Source organism: Triturus cristatus, chromosome 3_2 (assembly GCF_964204655.1).
Source record: "Triturus cristatus chromosome 3_2, aTriCri1.1, whole genome shotgun sequence".
In the NCBI taxonomy this organism is placed as follows: domain Eukaryota; kingdom Metazoa; phylum Chordata; class Amphibia; order Caudata; family Salamandridae; genus Triturus; species Triturus cristatus.
Genome location: NC_140584.1, coordinates 849,673,389 through 849,691,208, shown reverse-complemented (window position 1 = coordinate 849,691,208; position 17,820 = coordinate 849,673,389). Strand labels below are relative to the sequence as shown.

General features: G+C 44.6%; 1 protein-coding gene across 4 annotated transcripts in view; it reads left to right on the top strand.

Moving 5' to 3' along the window:
• The window catches only part of SPAG5 (sperm associated antigen 5), a 577,046-nt gene that overhangs the window by 70,808 nt on the left and 488,418 nt on the right, over positions 1–17,820 (top strand). For all 4 annotated transcript variants that reach the window (XM_085649122.1, XM_085649121.1, XM_085649120.1 and 1 more), the window contains 3 exons: positions 6,068–6,160; positions 7,251–7,385; positions 8,116–8,209. In XM_085649122.1, the coding sequence (XP_085505248.1) occupies positions 6,068–6,160; positions 7,251–7,385; positions 8,116–8,209 (322 nt within the window). The remainder of the gene's footprint in view (positions 1–6,067; positions 6,161–7,250; positions 7,386–8,115; positions 8,210–17,820) is intronic.

The following is a 17,820-nucleotide window of genomic DNA, read 5'->3' as shown; positions in this document are numbered from 1 at the left end:
CCCCCTTTGAGCTACATTTTGCACATTTTAGGGGCTGATATTAATGCCCAGGACACGCTAGCACCTCATCACTCTTCCCCGCTTCCCAGGTGGGGCTTGGCCGTCCTCGAGGCTTAGTTCACCGGGTCCCGGGTTGCTGTAGTTGGCGGCCATCTTAGGTTGGGCGCTATTGGACGAGCGCTCTAGTCGCTCTACATAAGGAGGGGCTTTGCTCTAAATCGGGAGATTACCTTGCACAGACCCCTAAGGCTGCTCCTGAGCGGTCGCTTGCTAAAAAACGCTTCTTAAAAAACTTTTAAACTGCTCATTGCAATTGTTTTATTGAATTTCCCTTTGTGTCCGCTCCCCCCCCTTTGAGCTACATTTTGCACATTTTAGGGGCTGATATTAATGCCCAGGACACGCTAGCACCTCATCACTCTTCCCCGCTTCCCAGGTGGGGCTTGGCCGTCCTCGAGGCTTAGTTCACCGGGTCCCGGGTTGCTGTAGTTGGCGGCCATCTTAGGTTGGGCGCTATTGGACGAGCGCTCTAGTCGCTCTACATAAACGGTCAGCTATGCCTCCGCGCAGCGGACGCGGGCAGCGGACGCGCCGGACCTGCGCCGGAGGTTCGCCAGAGGTAAGCCCGTTTGCGCCCGTTCGCGCTCGGTCGGGCTCAGGGACCAGAACCTCTGACCAATCTCCCAGCTGCTCACAGACATACTCCCGCCTGGCTCTCCTTGCATTGAGGAGTGTCTCGCTGCCCCCTTGCACTCATTCTATAAATCCTGCGACGGATCGTCCCTTCTGTCAACACTGCCCGTTTAGAACCACGGAAGCGGATATTAATACTACTAATCCAGAAGGCATCCTGAAAATGGCTTTGGTCAATTGCCGCTCATTACCCAAACATGCCACTGAAATCTTCTTGTTAATTCAAGATCTCGGACTTGACATTCTTTTTTTAACTGAAACGTGGTTGGGATCCACGTCCGGTCCAGATATTGTTCAGGCCCTTCCTCCTGGATATCTGATCCAATGTAGGGACAGACAACTCAAAGTTGGAGGAGGGATAGCCATAGTATACAGGGAGCACTTAATTTGTCGTATGATCGACAGCTCCATCCCTGACTGTGAAAGCGCACAATTTGCCATCACTTTATCCCCAGAAGTGTCATTTTCTGGACTTCTGATCTACCGTCCACCTGGCGCTATTGGACAATTTCCGAAAGGAATCATTGAATCAACCATAGAGTTAGCTAGCAGGGTCTCAAATTTTATAGTACTAGGAGACCTGAATCTTCATTTCAATAATCCCTCAGACACCACCGCCACAGAATTAACTAAAGATCTTGCGGCATGTGAACTGAATTTGATAGTCTCACACCCTACCCACTCTAAAGGGAACCTTTTAGACCCCATATTTTCCAATATTGTGGACTTAACATCAGCAGAGCCATACCCCACCCCCTGGACAGATCATATGGTCATCCCCTTCATATGGAATACGCCCACACCCGGTCTAACAGAACCGCCCAGTAAAATTCTGAGTAGGCGGTGGACGAAATTAAAAATGAACGAATGGGCAGAGGCACTGAATACAAGTGAACCTCAGGTCGATCAGGACATTGACAGGGCTAATATGGACTTTAACCAATGGATTGAATCATCATTGGATAGGGTGCTTCCTAAAACAAACATCTCCAAAAAGAAAGCCTCTACTAAACAACCTTGGTTCACTTCTGAGCTAAGGCCCCTAAAACAAGAATGTAAACGGTTGGAGAGACAGTGGAGAAAACACTTTGTGGAAGAGAAAAAAACTAAATACAAACTCTCTCTAAAAAAATATAAATCTGCTCTTAACGTGGCCAAATCCATCTTTTATGCAGAAAAAATAGAGATCTCAGCTAATGCCCCAAGAGAGATGTTCAAGATAGCTAAATCCCTGTTAAAAGCCCCTGACCCGCCATCTTTACCACTCTGCACGGAGGAGGCTGATGCTCACTGCATTAATCTGGCGAATTTCTTTGCTGAAAAAATTCAAAAGATCCTCCTGTCCCTCCCCCCTCTACCTCTTGAAGAATCCATCCTCTCTTTGCCAGATGATACAGATATTATTCTGCCTTGCCTCCCTTCCTTTTCCCCCCTCAGTACTGAATTGTTGCCCACGCTTTTCAACTCTGTAAAAAGCGGCTCCCCGCTAGATCCTGTCCCTATGAATATTCTAAAGTTAGCCTTATCCAACATCAGTACATACATTATCCATCTAGTTAACACCTCACTTGAATTAGGAAGGGTACCCCAAGACTGGAAACTGGCAATGGTTAAGGCCCTGTTAAAAAAGCCTCATCTCGACCCCCAGGACTTTTCCAATTATCGTCCCATTTCCCTGCTCCCCGGCATCAGTAAACTCGCAGAGAAATGGGTAAATAAACAACTAGCATCCTTTCTGGAGACCCATAACCTGCTCCACCCAACCCAAACTGGGTTTCGGAAAGGACAGGGCACGGAGACGGCACTGCTGAGGGTGGTTGAGGATTCCATGAGGATTCTGGACGCAGGTGGCAGCGCGGCCATTATCCTCCTGGACCTCAGTGCCGCCTTCGACACGGTGAACCACCGTGTCCTCCTGTCTCGTCTTAAAAAACTGGGCGTCAAAGACAGGGCACTCATGTGGTTGGAGTCCTTTCTTGGTGACAGATCCTTTAAGGTCTTTACAGAAAATAGCTGCTCTCCATCAATGCCATTACAGTGTGGGGTGCCACAGGGCTCCTCCCTCAGCCCCACACTGTTTAATGTTTATATGGCGCCCCTGGCAGAAGTAGTTGCCTCCTTTGGGATCCAACTGGTAAGCTATGCTGACGACGCCCAGCTAGTTGTTTCTCTTAATCAGTTGGAATCCTCCCCCTCCAGGCTCTGTCACTGCCTGGAGGCAGTAGCAAACTGGATGGACCTGTCCCACCTGAAATTGAATGGAGGTAAAACGGAGCTGATGCTTCTAGGAAAACGAGCCACATTTGACAACTCGATACATTGGCCCGCCTGTATGGGTCCAGGACCCACTCCAAAGACCGAGATAAAGAGTCTCGGCTTCTGGTTGGATGCAGAGTTGTCATTTAAGATCCAGGCAAGGAAAACAGTAGCCACTTGTTTCGGACTGCTGAAAACAATCCGGAAAATCCTTCCTCAGTTACCCGAGGCAGCAAAGAAAACCATTGTCCAGTCCCTTGTTCTATCCAGGTTGGATTATGGAAATGCGCTCTATCTTGGAGCCCCCGTGTCGGTTATCCGGCAACTTCAGGTTGTCCAGAATTCCGCAGCACGGCTACTCACGGGCACTAGCCATCGTACATCAGCCAGGCCCGCACTTGGCACCTTGCATTGGCTCCCCATAAAGGAGCGAATCTATTTTAAGACCCTCTGCACGGTCCATAAAACACTCTATGGGAGTGGCCCCCCCATTCTAGATGATATGATCAGACCTTACAATCCTACCAGGAATCTTCGCTCGAACCAACAAAATCTGCTGACAGTTCCTAGGATCAGCAGATCCCGCACAGGAGGTCGCCTGTTCTCGCACAACGCGGCTGGGCTGTGGAATGCTCTTCCCCCACCTCTCCGCCAAGAGCCTAACCTCCTTGTCTTTCGAAAAAAGTTAAAGACTCTTCTGTTTCCAAAAAACTAGTTAAAATAACTCTTCATTTTTAACCCATCTCTGCTTGGTTAGTCTTAAGCGCTGGGATGCTCCCGAGTAGCCATGCGCTATATAAGAGCCTTTTAATAATAATTTTAATAATAATAATGGCTATGTGTGTGGGAGCTGTCTAAACAGCCCCTTTACATGTTTTTTGGCTTTATTTTACAACCTAACTCTCAGTGCGAGAGAGAAAATGGCGGCCGCCGCTTCCTGGTTTCGGCCGATTCGAATGTTTACTAAGATCTAAGAGCCAATCAGAATCGCGCTCGCGCACGCCACCGTACGCGTACGGTAAGCGTACCGTAAGCGCACCGTAAGCTGGCTCAGATATATATATTGATTTAAAGGCTATTTTCTCAGAATCTACTGAACAGATTTACACCAAACCTACAAAAGGCACTTCCTTGACCTGAGGACTACCTCTCTGCCAAATTTCTAGTAATTCTGTTCAGCCGTTCGGGCTGTAGCCCTGTCTAAAGGTCCTATGGAAAAATGCATGGGAAAAACGCGTTTTGGGACCCCCCTTTTATCTCAGCCCCCGCTTGACGAATCCCCCCGAGACTTTCAGGGTAGGAGCGGAGCGTAGCGCCCCACCTATTTTGAAAAATTCGCGAGGATTCGTCGACCGGCGCCAAAGTTATTCAAAATAGAATGTTGAGGATTTCCTATGGAAACGTGGTCCTAACTATAACTACCTACTGGCGACCGCCAGTAGGTAATATATATATATATATATATATATATATATATATATATATGTTCTGGCACCCACGCTGTTTTCAATATTCATCAACGGCATAGTAGACCATCTTAGCAGTTCCCCCACGGACGCTCCGGTATTAGCAGGGGCTTGCGTGCCAGTCCTCATGTTTGCGGACGACACGCTGATAGTTTCCAGGACACCGAGTGGGTTGCAGAAGGCAATAAACGCATTTGGAGATTTCTGCGAAGCACGTGGACTCGACATAAACACTTCCAAAACTAAATTAATGTCCCTGAATCCACGGAAAACTTTCAAAGGTGCAATTAAGTTTAACGGTATCCCACTAGAACAGGTTGAGGCATTTACATACCTAGGAATATCTCTCCAGAGCAATATGAGCTGGAAAAGTCATATTGATATGGCTGCTTTAAAATTCCATCAGTTGGCGGGCGCAATTGCTTCTAAGCATAAACTTTCCTTAACCAAGCCTATTACTCCTGCCTTAGAAATTTACAACATGAAAGTCATAAGTGCCTCTTTGTATGGCTCGGAACTGTGGGGTTTCACTAACTTGCAACAATTAAGATTGGCAGAGAACAAGTTCTTACGCTGCTTAGCAGGGGTTCCCCAAAGTACACCAACCGTCCCGCTCGCATATGACTTGGGCAGAAAAAAAATAGAGGACATAGCACGGCTACGTCCCCTACTTTATTGGAGACTGATCATGTCAACCCCCGAATTAGCCCATTATGCTACCGCCCTGAAGGACATCATCAGGGTAGACCGCTTCCATTCCATCCTATGGCTAAAGGAAATCAGGAGCCTGTTACTAAAGCTGGAACTAGACTATCTATGGGATGTCCCAAATGGCTCAAGCTTCCCACCAAAGTCAACCATCAAAAAAATTTACTGGGATTTGACTTTAATGTCTGCTAACAGTTCTGGTCCACACGCTAAGTTAACAGATCGCTTCCTCGATATTAAACCCTTACCATCTTGTGAAGCCTACTGGGATATTATAGAAAGGGTCTCCGATAGAAAATTGTATTTTCAGTTTAGAATTGGGACTCTCCCTGTAAAAGCGTTCACTTCTAAATGGTCACCTATCCAGGACAACAAGTGTCACTGTTGTAAATATCTGATTGAGGATATTTGTCATCTGCTGTTCGGATGTCCTCTGTACACTAGCCCCCGACGTAAGTGGTTAAAACCAGTGTGCACAAATATGGGGACACGTAGTTGTAAAGAGGCCTTAAGAATACTCGAATCAGACTGTACACCTTGTATGGCAATTGCTGTCGCAAAATTTTTAGGGTGGGCCTGGATTATACGCTTTCGCACTTTAAAGCCTTCAGAACCTATCAATGAACCTCTGACACCGATTAATGTATAATGATAAATTTTAAGAATCATGTTTATATCTGAAATGTTTTAATTTATTGTTGTTGATAGTTTTAACTTTGTAATCGACAGCATCATGGTTTAATGAGTTTTTAACAATAATGATTTTTATCTAGTAGTATTTATAGTATGGGTTAGGATGTTTACATGCTTTTATGACTTGCTGTCGAATAAAGCTTTGAAATTTGAATTGAATTTGAATATATCTATATAAAATGTTTCACATGATCCCATCTGCCATATGTGATATGACCTATTGCTTACCTGAAGTTTCTACTTTTCCTCAGCTCCACAGGCAAAAAGATGTCATCAAATGCATCCAGAGCAGCCAGGATCTCTGTCTGAATATGAAAGCTGACCGGGATTTAATGCAGGCGCAGGTTGGTGTCGTGATTCTGAGAAACCAGTCACAGTTACCCATACATTTTTGATGCTGCTTGTCACTCTTGTAATGTGCATCTAGCACTAGTCTGGTCATTTAGTGCTGCAGCATTGTCCAATTAACTGAAAACCTGATGGAGCATGCCTTATCCAATATCTTGCATATACAGTTTGTTTGCCTTATCTTAGATATTTACATGCTGAAACTCTCTTGGCTGGGACAGTGTCTAGTGAATCATGATATACCAAGTTTTGAGGTGTGTGAAACATTCCTTATGGCTCTCAAACGTGGAGATTGGCACAGATCTTTGGCATAGTTATCTAAGGTGTGATGAATGATACAGGTTGGCACTTTAAAGTAATTTACCATGCACATTTGTTAGGAGTTAGCTGGAGGTTGGCTGTATTAGTTTTGTAGAGGGACCAGTTGAGGTGCCATGTGCTCCATATTAGAAGCATATGTTTAGATATTGCCTTGTGTGGTTGTACAAAACAAATTCTTTTGAGGCAGTATAGAGGTGCTTCTGTTGATAAAGCAGCAGAGTGAGGAAGCCTGCTGTACCGGAAGTACCCAGAAATGAGTGAAGCAGTGTTAAGTGCGGTGTTACACCAAGGCACCAAGTGTGCTGTTTCAATAACACTTTCTCTGATGATGTTCATCAGTTGCTAATTAGATATAGCTCACTTAAGACACCCACATTGCAATCACTTCATAGGGACTTCTTACTCTTGATAGAACACCATACCATTGTAAATCTTGCTTTTTTGCTTTCTATTCTGATATTGTTCATGGAAATGGAACCCACTGTAAAGCTCTTGGTCACCTCCATTAGATTACAGCAAGATGCAGAGCGAACCCACAACCAGAGATTCTTTGATTGGGTGCATAATGTAAGTGATAGAATATTGTCGATCCAATATCAGCAGCTTAGGAGACCAGGCATTTATTTCTTTTATGTGCATCCTACAACTTTTTGAGAAAAAACTCCATATTTATGACTTGGTGCTCTAAGACCTAGATTTCCCAACATATGTTGGAGTGATTGACTGTGTGTAAATGTTTGACCATAACCCGTTTTCCACCCACAGTGTAAAGAATCTCAGGAGCTCTTGAATCGTCACCTGCACATTATGAATCAGATGACGGAGCGCATGCAAACAGTGCTTCAGGAACAGGCTGCCTTGAGATACGATATGGATCAGGCCATCCTGGAGAAGCAGAAGGCAAGTGGGACCCTTAAGCTGTATGCTTCTTGAAATTGAATTCGTTTTAGTAGAGCCCCAGGCTTAGTTGGCGTTTGTATCTATCCTTCGTCTTGGTTCACATGGCAGATTCCTCCACTTCCTCCCTGCATCCCTCTTCATGTCTGGCCGCCTTTTGCTTCAAAACATTTTTTCCTCTGTGGTGGTGATTTACTACTGTTTTTCCTTTGCTCACTATTGGCACCCATACTGAACCTGAATAGTCACTGCTCAGAATGTTAGGCTTTTTTGCTAGCTTCTGTTGTTTTTCTTTTGCGATTGTCTATGCTCTGAGCCAGTCACCGACTCAATGCAGAATACATCTAGCCTGTAGTAAATTCACAAGTAGTCAGGCACCATTTGACTTATGGTTGTTGGGTCTCTTCAAACTCCTGGCATCTGTCCTTACGATATTTTGTAATTCTAGCCCCCCCCCCTCCCCCCCACCCAGCTATGGGGGACTAATTTCTTGTATTCTTGACTCAGATGTGTTGGAGTAAGACATTCTGGACTTCTCATGACTTTTTTTCTTAACTGGACCTGTTGTGGCCCCCATTCTCTTTCCCATGCCTGGCTGTTGGTACTTTTAATATTTTATCTTTGGACTTCTCTAACAATACCTATTGTTACATATAGATTAGCAGTGCTTAGCAGCTTGCTTTACTTCCTTGTTTATGCTCTCCTCTCACTAGAACCAATATTTATTTTTTAGATGTGTAATAAGCTGGCAGAGTCTATGTCAGAGCTGCATGATGTGGTGTTCAGGAATGACCAGCTGGACCTAGAGACAACACGCCTGGGAGCAGGTCTGTTTTTGAAGAAAAAAAAAAAAATCCTAGATAAACATTTGCTTTAACCAATTTGTTGCACTGGCTCCAACTGACCTGCATATTTTAACTTCTTTCCTTATTTTGAAGGATGTGCAAAAGAGCTCTGCTTCTAAGATGTTTGTTCTCCTTCATGGGATCTTTTTATTTTCAGTAACAGAGTATCCCTGCCTGTGTTTGGGAACCCAGAATATTCAAAGAGAAATAATTCACCCCAAGATTGTATTTTAAATATTGCCTATCTGAATACATTATTTTGTATTTGTAAATGGTATAGGAGTGGCTGAAGAAAGGTTAATGGAGTAAGAGCAGTCTCTGCAAACACAAGAAAATGATGGACGGAGTGCTGAAACTTTTCAACCACTCACCCCCAGTCACAGATCTGGGTTTAATACATTGTTCTATGTCGCCCCAGTTTGGACCCAGCCATATGTAAATCAGTCTTGACCCTACTCCTCATGGGAACAGTCATACTGAGCTGCCAGGCCCTACCTGGACCAGAAACAAGTATCCTGGAACCGGTTTCGTGGCTTCACCCATCAGCCAGGCTAGCTTGAATCCAGTGGCACAGTGAGCCATAGACCCACATCTGGGCTTACCCGTGGCCACTTGGAGGGAACATAGCAAGCACAACAAGATGATGGACGGAGTGCTGAAACTTTTCAATCCCTCACCCCTAGTCACAGATCTGGGTTTAATCCTTTGTTCTTTTGCTCACTATTCCACCCCAGGTTGGACCCAACCATATGCAAATCAGTCTCGACCCTGCGCCTCATGGGAACGATGTCTGATTTAACCCAGTTCTAATTGTGACTGGGGGTGAGTGTCTGAAAAGTTTCAGCGCTCCGTCCATTATCTTATTGTGTTTGCTTCGTATGATCTGCCTCCCCATGTTTGTTGAGGCCTCATCCAGCGATTGGGTGTGAGTGATCTAACTGATCCATTAGGGATGGGATCATCTCTATCTACTAGAGCTCATGCCTTCAACCCAAATACATACAGTGTGCATTAGGTCAGCCACCTTTAGCCATTGGTTTGCTTTGGCCAGTCACTTTCAGCCATTGCTTGGTTGTTGTTTATTTCTCATTGTATTTCAGCCCACAGGAGTATAATGCAGTCAGACATTTTGCACCGATGATTTGGCATTGATTATTGGTCATAAAGGAGTCCTTCATATTTGACTCTTTGAGGTCACAGGAGAGGGCTTTTAGCTGCAGCGGCGGGGAGATCGTCTGCATGGACTTCTGCAGAGAGGTGCCACAGCAGCAGGGAAGCAGAGGACATAGCTTTTTGGATGTACCCCAACTAGCAAGTGAGACTCCCACTCTGCTACTTGCATTGAAGAATAATAAGAAATCTGTGCTGATGCCACTCCCTTGCTGACTTTTCTGTTTTTTTCTGAGGGTCGGAGGAAATAGCTGGGGCTGCTCAGATATTGAATAGTCTGTGAGAAAATCCACTTGACGTTTGAGGTGCGATGTGTTTCTCTGAGTCTGGCCTAGCCCTAGTTACGTTAGATTTGAGGCTGATACTATTGGGTATTAAAATGCTATAATTTCATTTAAAAAAAAAAAAACAAATAACTCTGTGGGTACATTAGAAACCTCTAATATTTATTTGTCCATTCCTCTTAATGGTCATCTCTCCTCTATGCTTACATTGCCTGTCTAGTTTAGAAATAACTATTCACTAGTAATAACACTTAAATCTGCCTCAAACCTCTAAACCCATCTGACATCGCCACCCTTAAAGTATTTATGGAAAACCTTTCGTAATGGGTACATGCATTCTCTTTTAAATGGACCATCACCAACAATAAGTATTCTAAAATGTTGGCTTTGTTTATTGTCAGCTGGGGATTATACATCATTCACTGGCTGGCTTTTTTAAATTCAACCCCACTAAAAGTTATTTCACCTCCACCATTCACAAAACACTCCAGTCGATCTCTGGCTGCTAAATCACAACAACATTGGTCCCCACCACAAAGTACCCTAGGATTCACAATCAACCAAATTATCTCCATGATTGCACACACATGTAAAGTAAAACCTCCTCAGTACTGCTCCACGGTATCAAACTCATACCCACCATTCCGCCTGTGGAGTTCTGGATCACTGTCCATTTATATTTCCTCATGGCACTGTGATATTAGCCAAGACAAGAAAACTAAGACTCCCCTAGAATTTCAGAAATCTACATTCATCAAATCGTATGTATTTTGTGAAAACTGTGCAAACCAAAATACAACAAACATACAATGAATTATCCCCCCCCCCCATAGGGGGTGTACAAAAAATGCCTCTTTCTGTATGGTCACCCCTACGTTTTTGGATTGATACTGCTGGTTTTTCTATTATGAAATTGCACTAAGGCCTTCTAACTAGACCTCGGGGCCAGTGCCCTTACCCTTAAACATATATATCAAATTGGCTAAGCTAACTTACCTACAAATCCTTACTAAATGGTGCCCAAGGTGCTCAGGTCATGTAAGTTAGAGGGTCCCCCCAGGGAAAGCAGCACTGGTTGTGCCCCCTGCGTGTGAAACAAGTAAAACAAAACTCTTCCATTTACCGACTGGAAGGCAAGTTTAAACTGCTAGCCCGTCTTTGCCCTTCAATGGCAGAGTTCCATGGGGACCTGAGGGAACTTTGATAGTATTGAGATTGTTCTTACCTGTTTTTAATGTCTTTTAATGAATTTGATTTGCACGTCTTAAACCCTGTCCATAATTACTCACTCTTCTGTTAACAGGGAGGAGGGAGCAGCTAAAATCTTATCTATCTTCTTTGCACAGAGCTTGGCATCGCAACCATTTTTCCTACTTCTGGTTCAGCTAGAGCTGCCATGTTTGGCTTTGTGCACGCTCTAGTGTCCCGGGCCCAGGTGCATATAAAGAAAGACGCAGCGCAGATGCAACTTCATTAGGTGGGGAACCGAGGGAACTTTGATAGTATTGAGATTGTTTGCACCTGTTTTAAATGTCTTTTAATGAATTTGATTTTCACATGTCTTAAACGCTGTATCATTACTCACGCTTCTATTAACTGGGAGGAGGGAGCAGCTAAAATCTGATCTTGCTTCTGTGCACAGAGCTCCGCATCACTGCCATTTTTCTTACTTTTGGGACAGATAGAGCCGTCATTTTTGACTGCGTGCATGCTCTAGTGTCCCAGACCCAGATGCATATAAAGAAAGACGCATCGCGGATGCGCCATAGGCAGGCAAGTCTGCCCCCGTCAGCGTTCTCGGAGTGTCCTACGCCAGCCACCATGTGCAAATGGATTCTGAAGGTAAAAGGAACTATTCCTATAGTTCAGATCAACTACACAGGCTAGCCCGTACACAAACCTGCGTTTGCTTTGTTCTGGACTCCTCGGTCCCCCTAGAAACCAGATGCACTCAATGCCGCTTTCTCATGATCACAAGGGACCTTGGCAGAGACTTCAGTCTGTCATTTAAATCAAGAAGCAGTAAGACGTTAGACTTTTCGGCAGATCCTATTAATGCCCTCTCACTCCCTAAACATGCTGACTAGAGCGCTGATATGATACCTGAAGAGACCTTAGATGTTTTATTTGTAACAAAAACATGGTTAATGGATTCCTCTGGCCCTGATATCTGTTCTGCAATCCCTAAGGGCTACAAGGTTTGCAGAGAGGATTGTAAGATTGTCAGAGGAGGGGGATGGCCATGATCTATAGGGAAAATCTCACTCATACTTCCAGTCCTGTAGTAGGTTTGAATGAAGCAGAGGTTCTAGGTTTCTACATTAACTTATCTCCCAATCAATCTATAGCGGAAGCTTTATGCTATAAGCCTACAGGCCCAGCTGGTGTTTTACTTTCTTCCTTATGTAATGCTTTCTCTCCCTTAGCTCTCAGATACTCCCATGTTTTTCTCCTAGCGGTTTCAATGTTCACATGGAGTTGGGGGAAGAAAAGGAAATAATAACACTGTGTGAAAGTATCTCAGCTATGACTATGACCCAAACTGTATTCTTGCCTACACACCAAGCTAGACATTTTCTGTATCAAATGTTTACTAATCTACCCCTATAAGTACCCCTATCTGTTTAGTTTCATCTAGTCATTACTTGATTAGGTTTAGGTGCGCCAAAATAGAGAGCTATACATCCAACTCTGGCTATACGCCTACAGTGGTTAGAGCCTTTCATCAAATTCAGCCTGAGGCCTTTAATAGGGCCCTAAAAGAGAAAATACCCTCTCTGACAAATAATGTGAGTGGGGATGCTGATATTCCAGATAGCTAGATTGAACCCACTACCTGTGCACTAGTCCCAGAATGGATACTACAGTCACGTCAAACCAAACCTTCTATTCCATCGTACACTAACTCTGCGAGAAGCCAAATTAGCGTTCAGCACTTGGAGAGACAATTGAGGGAGTCATATTGCCCTATTGTCAAAACTTAAAGAGAAAAAACTGTACTTTGAAACCAGAATTTTAAAGACTGGTAACAAATCTAGGGAAGTCTTTAAAACAGTGAAGTCCTTCATTTCCCCAGTAGTCTGCATAACTCAGCAGTCTCCTTCCAGGGAATGGTGCGAACAACTTGCCGACTACTTCCAGTACAAGATCTCAAAAATCCAAACCAGTCTCCCCTCCCAGGATGGAGAGAAGAGAGTCTGAATATCAACCAGCAAGTTAACCAGACTTGCAACATAACTTTTTCCTTGGATAGTTTTGATCCGATCTCCATGACACTCCGCTAAATCTGGCTCTCCATCTGACCCATGCCCGACTAATCTTTTGGTCATGGGAGTAGAGGCTATTAATCCTCTTGCTAACCATCTCCTGAATACCTCTCTCCTCGTCTATTGTCCCTAAGAAATGGAAACAGGCCAAAATTGTGCCATTATTAAAAATACCACAGGTAGTAGTTATAGATCTGTTTAATTATAAGCCAATTTCACCTCTCCAAAGTGCTGGGAAAACATGTTAATCAGCAACTGTCCCGGTACTTAGAAAGCAATGACTTGCTACATCAATCTGGCTTTCGCCCCAGCTATAGCACCGAAACTGCACTAGTGGAGGTAGTTGATTTTATCAGGTGTACCCTTGATGCTGGTGGTAAGCTGTGCTGATTATGCTGGATCTGTCAGCTGTGTTCGATACGATCTCCTACTTAACGCCTTTGTCCCACCTCCTGTCCGTTGGGATTAGAGGACAGGCGTGGGAATGACTAGCCTCTTTCCTTGAAGATAGGGGTCAAGAGGTGGGGTGTCCCCCCTGTTTCCTCCGCACTACTAGGCCTTAAGGTGGGCGTGCTGCAGGGCTCTCCTTTGAGCCCTCCACTATTTAATATATATCTTGCCCCCCTTGAACGACTCTGGGTGCTAAAGTAGTCTCTTATGCAGACTACACCCAGATGTTCTTTTCATGGGGTAGGGACAAAGCATTTCCCGGGGAAAAAATCAGAAATTGTTTGGCTGCAGTGTTCCAATGGCTATCCATATACTAACTGAAATGCAATGCGGGAAAGACCGAGTTTCTCTTTTTCAGTTTAAGATCGGAAGTGCCTTGACAGACCTTTTGGCCCAAGGACGCTTCTCCTCCATGTATCCACACTAATGCTATTAAAAATCTAGGCATTAAGTTTGATGGTGAACTTTTCTTTCTTGCTCAAGTTAACGCAATAGTAAGGACATGTTTTAAAATATTACTTTTTGTCTTTGTCAGCTAGGAAACTGGTGGTCCAGGCTCTGATTACATCTAGATTGGATTATGGTAATGCTTTATACCTGGGCCCGGCCAGACTATCTGATTAGTAGACTGGAGGTGGTCCAGAATGCGGCTGCACACACGATGCTCGGCCTACCCCTAAAAACCCATGGGTCTTTTTCTTTTCTGGGTCCATCTTTATGGAACAATCTTCCGCTGGATCTACGATTTCTTACCTCCACCACTCTGTTCCGGTAGAAGCTGGAAACATGGCTCTTCTTGAATAACTAATTCTGTTCTGTTGTTTTTCGCTTCTCAGTTACTACATTATTACGGCACAGAGCCAGGACACACTTTGGAGTAACAGTTGTGCTTTAGAAGTTCCTTTTACATTACATTTAATTACCGACATCCCCCTAGCAGATGTGTAAGTCATCTCTATGGTCTATTGAGTCCTAAGGCAGGGATGCAACAGATCTCACTGGCAGATCATGTATTTCATATGTTCTGATAGTAATGCAAAACTGTCACCCAATAGGCGAGCACGAAATTACACGCTGACCCCTCAGGTGCGACCTGTAATGGTGCGACCAAAGTGAATCATCCAAGATGTCAAACTACTTGTTACATTAATTTTGACTAGGGAACGAAGTTGGGCTTAATGTAACAGTACAGTGTGTAACTTTAACAAAGTTGCCACTTAGTTCCCTTTAGTCCCCTGTGCCCTTACTGGTTTCACATGGGGTCCTGTGGAGACATGCTAACAATGACCAGGAAATGATACCATAGAGGCCTGCTCTGGAAGGAGGTGTTATCTCCTTCCTGCAGGAAGCCACGTGGGTGTTGGCCCAAAAGGCGAACTTAAAACGAGAAGCCGCCTTTGAAGGACAAATGGGTAACAATGGGAGAGGGACTGACCTGCCGTTTAGGCATACAGGCTTGCACTAGAGACAGGATGTTGCAGGGATTCTGCCCAAAAACAGCACTATGCGCAAGATTATAGGACCTTGGTATATAGGGACTGAGACCTCCTACTACCTTAATACCCATAAGCCCAGGACCGACTAGCTATAGTGTCTCCCTTACTCACTCACAGAGAAACAAATGATTAAACACCCCAGAACACAACACTCCCAGATCTCTAAGGAATCACGGTAACAAGACACGCCCTTTCGCTTGCACTCTTGTACTTTTCCACAATAAGATCTGACAGAGACATGAAACAGTTTAAATATTTATTTGAACTAACGTGCCCTAACATACAGTATACATGCCACAACAAGCAGGAAAATCATAGTACAAATACAGTCCACATAGCAGCTAGTCCATAAATCATGAAGGGAGATGTCATCATGGAAAGACAATAAAGCCTAATCTCTCTCACCTTGCTAAGAAGCAGTATTATTATATAGTAGAAGATCTCTGGGCTTTGTCAGCAACCCCATACCTTAGCCTGTAGATGGTAGATATACATAATTTGTGCTGTCTCGCTCTTCTCCCTGGAAAGGTTCCTCTTCAAGTGTGTGCTACCTATCTGTATTCTAATAAAACCCAAGTACATTTGTCCAAACAACAGCTGCACCGGTATGTTGCGTCTAAGGACTGGTCAGAACAAAATAACAAGGGCATTGTTGTTCGACCTTGCACATAATGTTCAATCAAAATCCCACAAATATTCAGAGAGTGAACACAGCAATGAGTTCTCATGTGAAAACAGCCATAGAAATTATTGCAAAAATAAAGACTAGTAACGTGCGCAGAGCAGCAGGCAGGCTGCAACGTGCTCATGCTAACTTAGTGAAGATGACAATGTCCCTATGGGCCACGTGATAAGGGGAAACCAGTTGTCAAACCAGTTTTCCAAGGACATGTATCCTCCTTGATGGCCACATCTCTGGGTTGAGCTAGGGAGCTCCGTACGCCAAGAGAGAGGTCCTGTAATGTTAGATGGTGCATCCTGGAATGCCCAGATGCAAACTTTGCAGGATGTGGTTATCGGGTTGGAGGGAACCTGGTAGCCCATTGGCTACCTATTGTATCCTGCCCTATGGGCATTTTCTGAACATTAGTAGGGCACCCCTGGCACCCTGAACTCCGATCTTAACTGGACTGGAAGAAGGACGGAAGGACTGCCCTGCTGCATCGTTCCTGGTGAAGAGAGACTGCACCGACTTAGACTGTACCTGGTGGATAGCAAAGAAGAGTGACTGTGCCTGCTGTGTCCTGCTCAAGGAGAAGTAGTCTTCAGAGCCCTCCCCAAGCAAAGAAACTAAAAGGGTCAACTGACTGTCCCCCTGTTGGCAGCACCGGTACACAAGAGTTGAAGAAACCTGCTATGGGCGAGTGGTAGCTCAGATCCCCAGCATGCTGCTCCCCACCGTCGTGCAGTACCAGGGACAAGGACCAGACGCTCAGACTTGCACCAGTATGCTGGACTCGGGAGAGTCATCAGAGTGACGCTCGGTCGCACAGAAGGTAAGCTACAGTCTGGAGAAGGATTTGGCTGTGACCGCAACGCTGGACAACTGGTAGCCCAATGGCAACATCACTTCGGCCAGACCAAAGAGAACCTTGTGGGGTGTCAATCTGTGCCCAGGACCCCCTCATCAACTTTGTGGATTGAGGAGTACCTAGAGCAGGACTCCTGTTGACCGTGTCGCATGCACAGCATCCTTTATCCTCCGTATCAGGACCACTCGGTAGGAATACATTGAACAAGCACCTTAAACTGCTTGAAGACAGATTCTTCGATTGGGGAAATGGTTTCTGAGGGCCTTGCTGGTCCCCCTGACTGGCTCCCTATTGGAATTCGCCACCTAAATTGACTCTGTGACAGCATTACAACTATCCCAACTTATTGGTAAAGAAAGTTTCTAGGTGCCAAATTTGTTTGATTGGCTAATGCTTATTCGTGGTTGAGTGAAATGCTTTGATTTACTTTACCTTGTAAGGAACCCTCTGGTGAATCTTTTTCGTTTTGTTTAAAAATACATAAAGCTTCAGTCTATTTTTATAAATTGGTTTCGGATTTCTTTTTGTTTCGGGTCTATTTCTCCATATGTTTTGGTGCTGTTTAATGCTTTGCACTTATTTCTCTGTGTAACCCTTGCTGCTGAGAGCTACAGCTACCCAGGGTTCAGCTGAAGTTTTGGCAAACGAAACCTGAGAGTCCTAAAGGGATAGGTAAGTGCATTACACAGTGAGGTCGCACCACCACACCATATAATACACCCCATTTCCGTGCAGGAGGCCCTCAGGAGGCCCTTAAGGAATTTTGTAGAGTGAGAGGTAAAACTTCACAGTAAAAAAAACTATATATATATATATATATATATATATATATATATATATATATTCTACATTCTACATTCTACATTCTACATTCTACATTCTACTGCCGGTCGCCAGTAGATAGTTATAGTTAGGACCGAGTTTCCATAGGAAATCTCAAAATTCTATTTTGAATAACTTTGGCGCCGATTGACGAATCTTCGCGAAATTTTCCAAACTAATGGGGCACTCCGCTCCTACCCTGAAAGTCACGGGGTGATTCGTCAAGCGGGGGCCGAGAAAAAGGGGGGGTCCCAAAACACGTTTTCCCCATGGATTTTTCCATAGTGACTTAAGTCGCAGCTACAGCCCGAACGGCTGAACAGAATTGCGTGAAATTTGGCAGAGAGGTAGCCATAAGGTCCGTTTGGTGCCTTTTGCAGGTTTGGTGTAAATCTGTTCAGTATTTTCTGAGAAAATAGCATTTAAATCAATATATATATCTGTACGCGCGCACCGTGCGCGCAGGGTGCGCGCACTCGGCCGTCCGCGAGCGCACTTCTGATTGGTTGTTACATCTTAGTAAACATTCGAATCGGTCGAAACCAGGAAGTGTCGGCCGCCATTTTGTCTCTC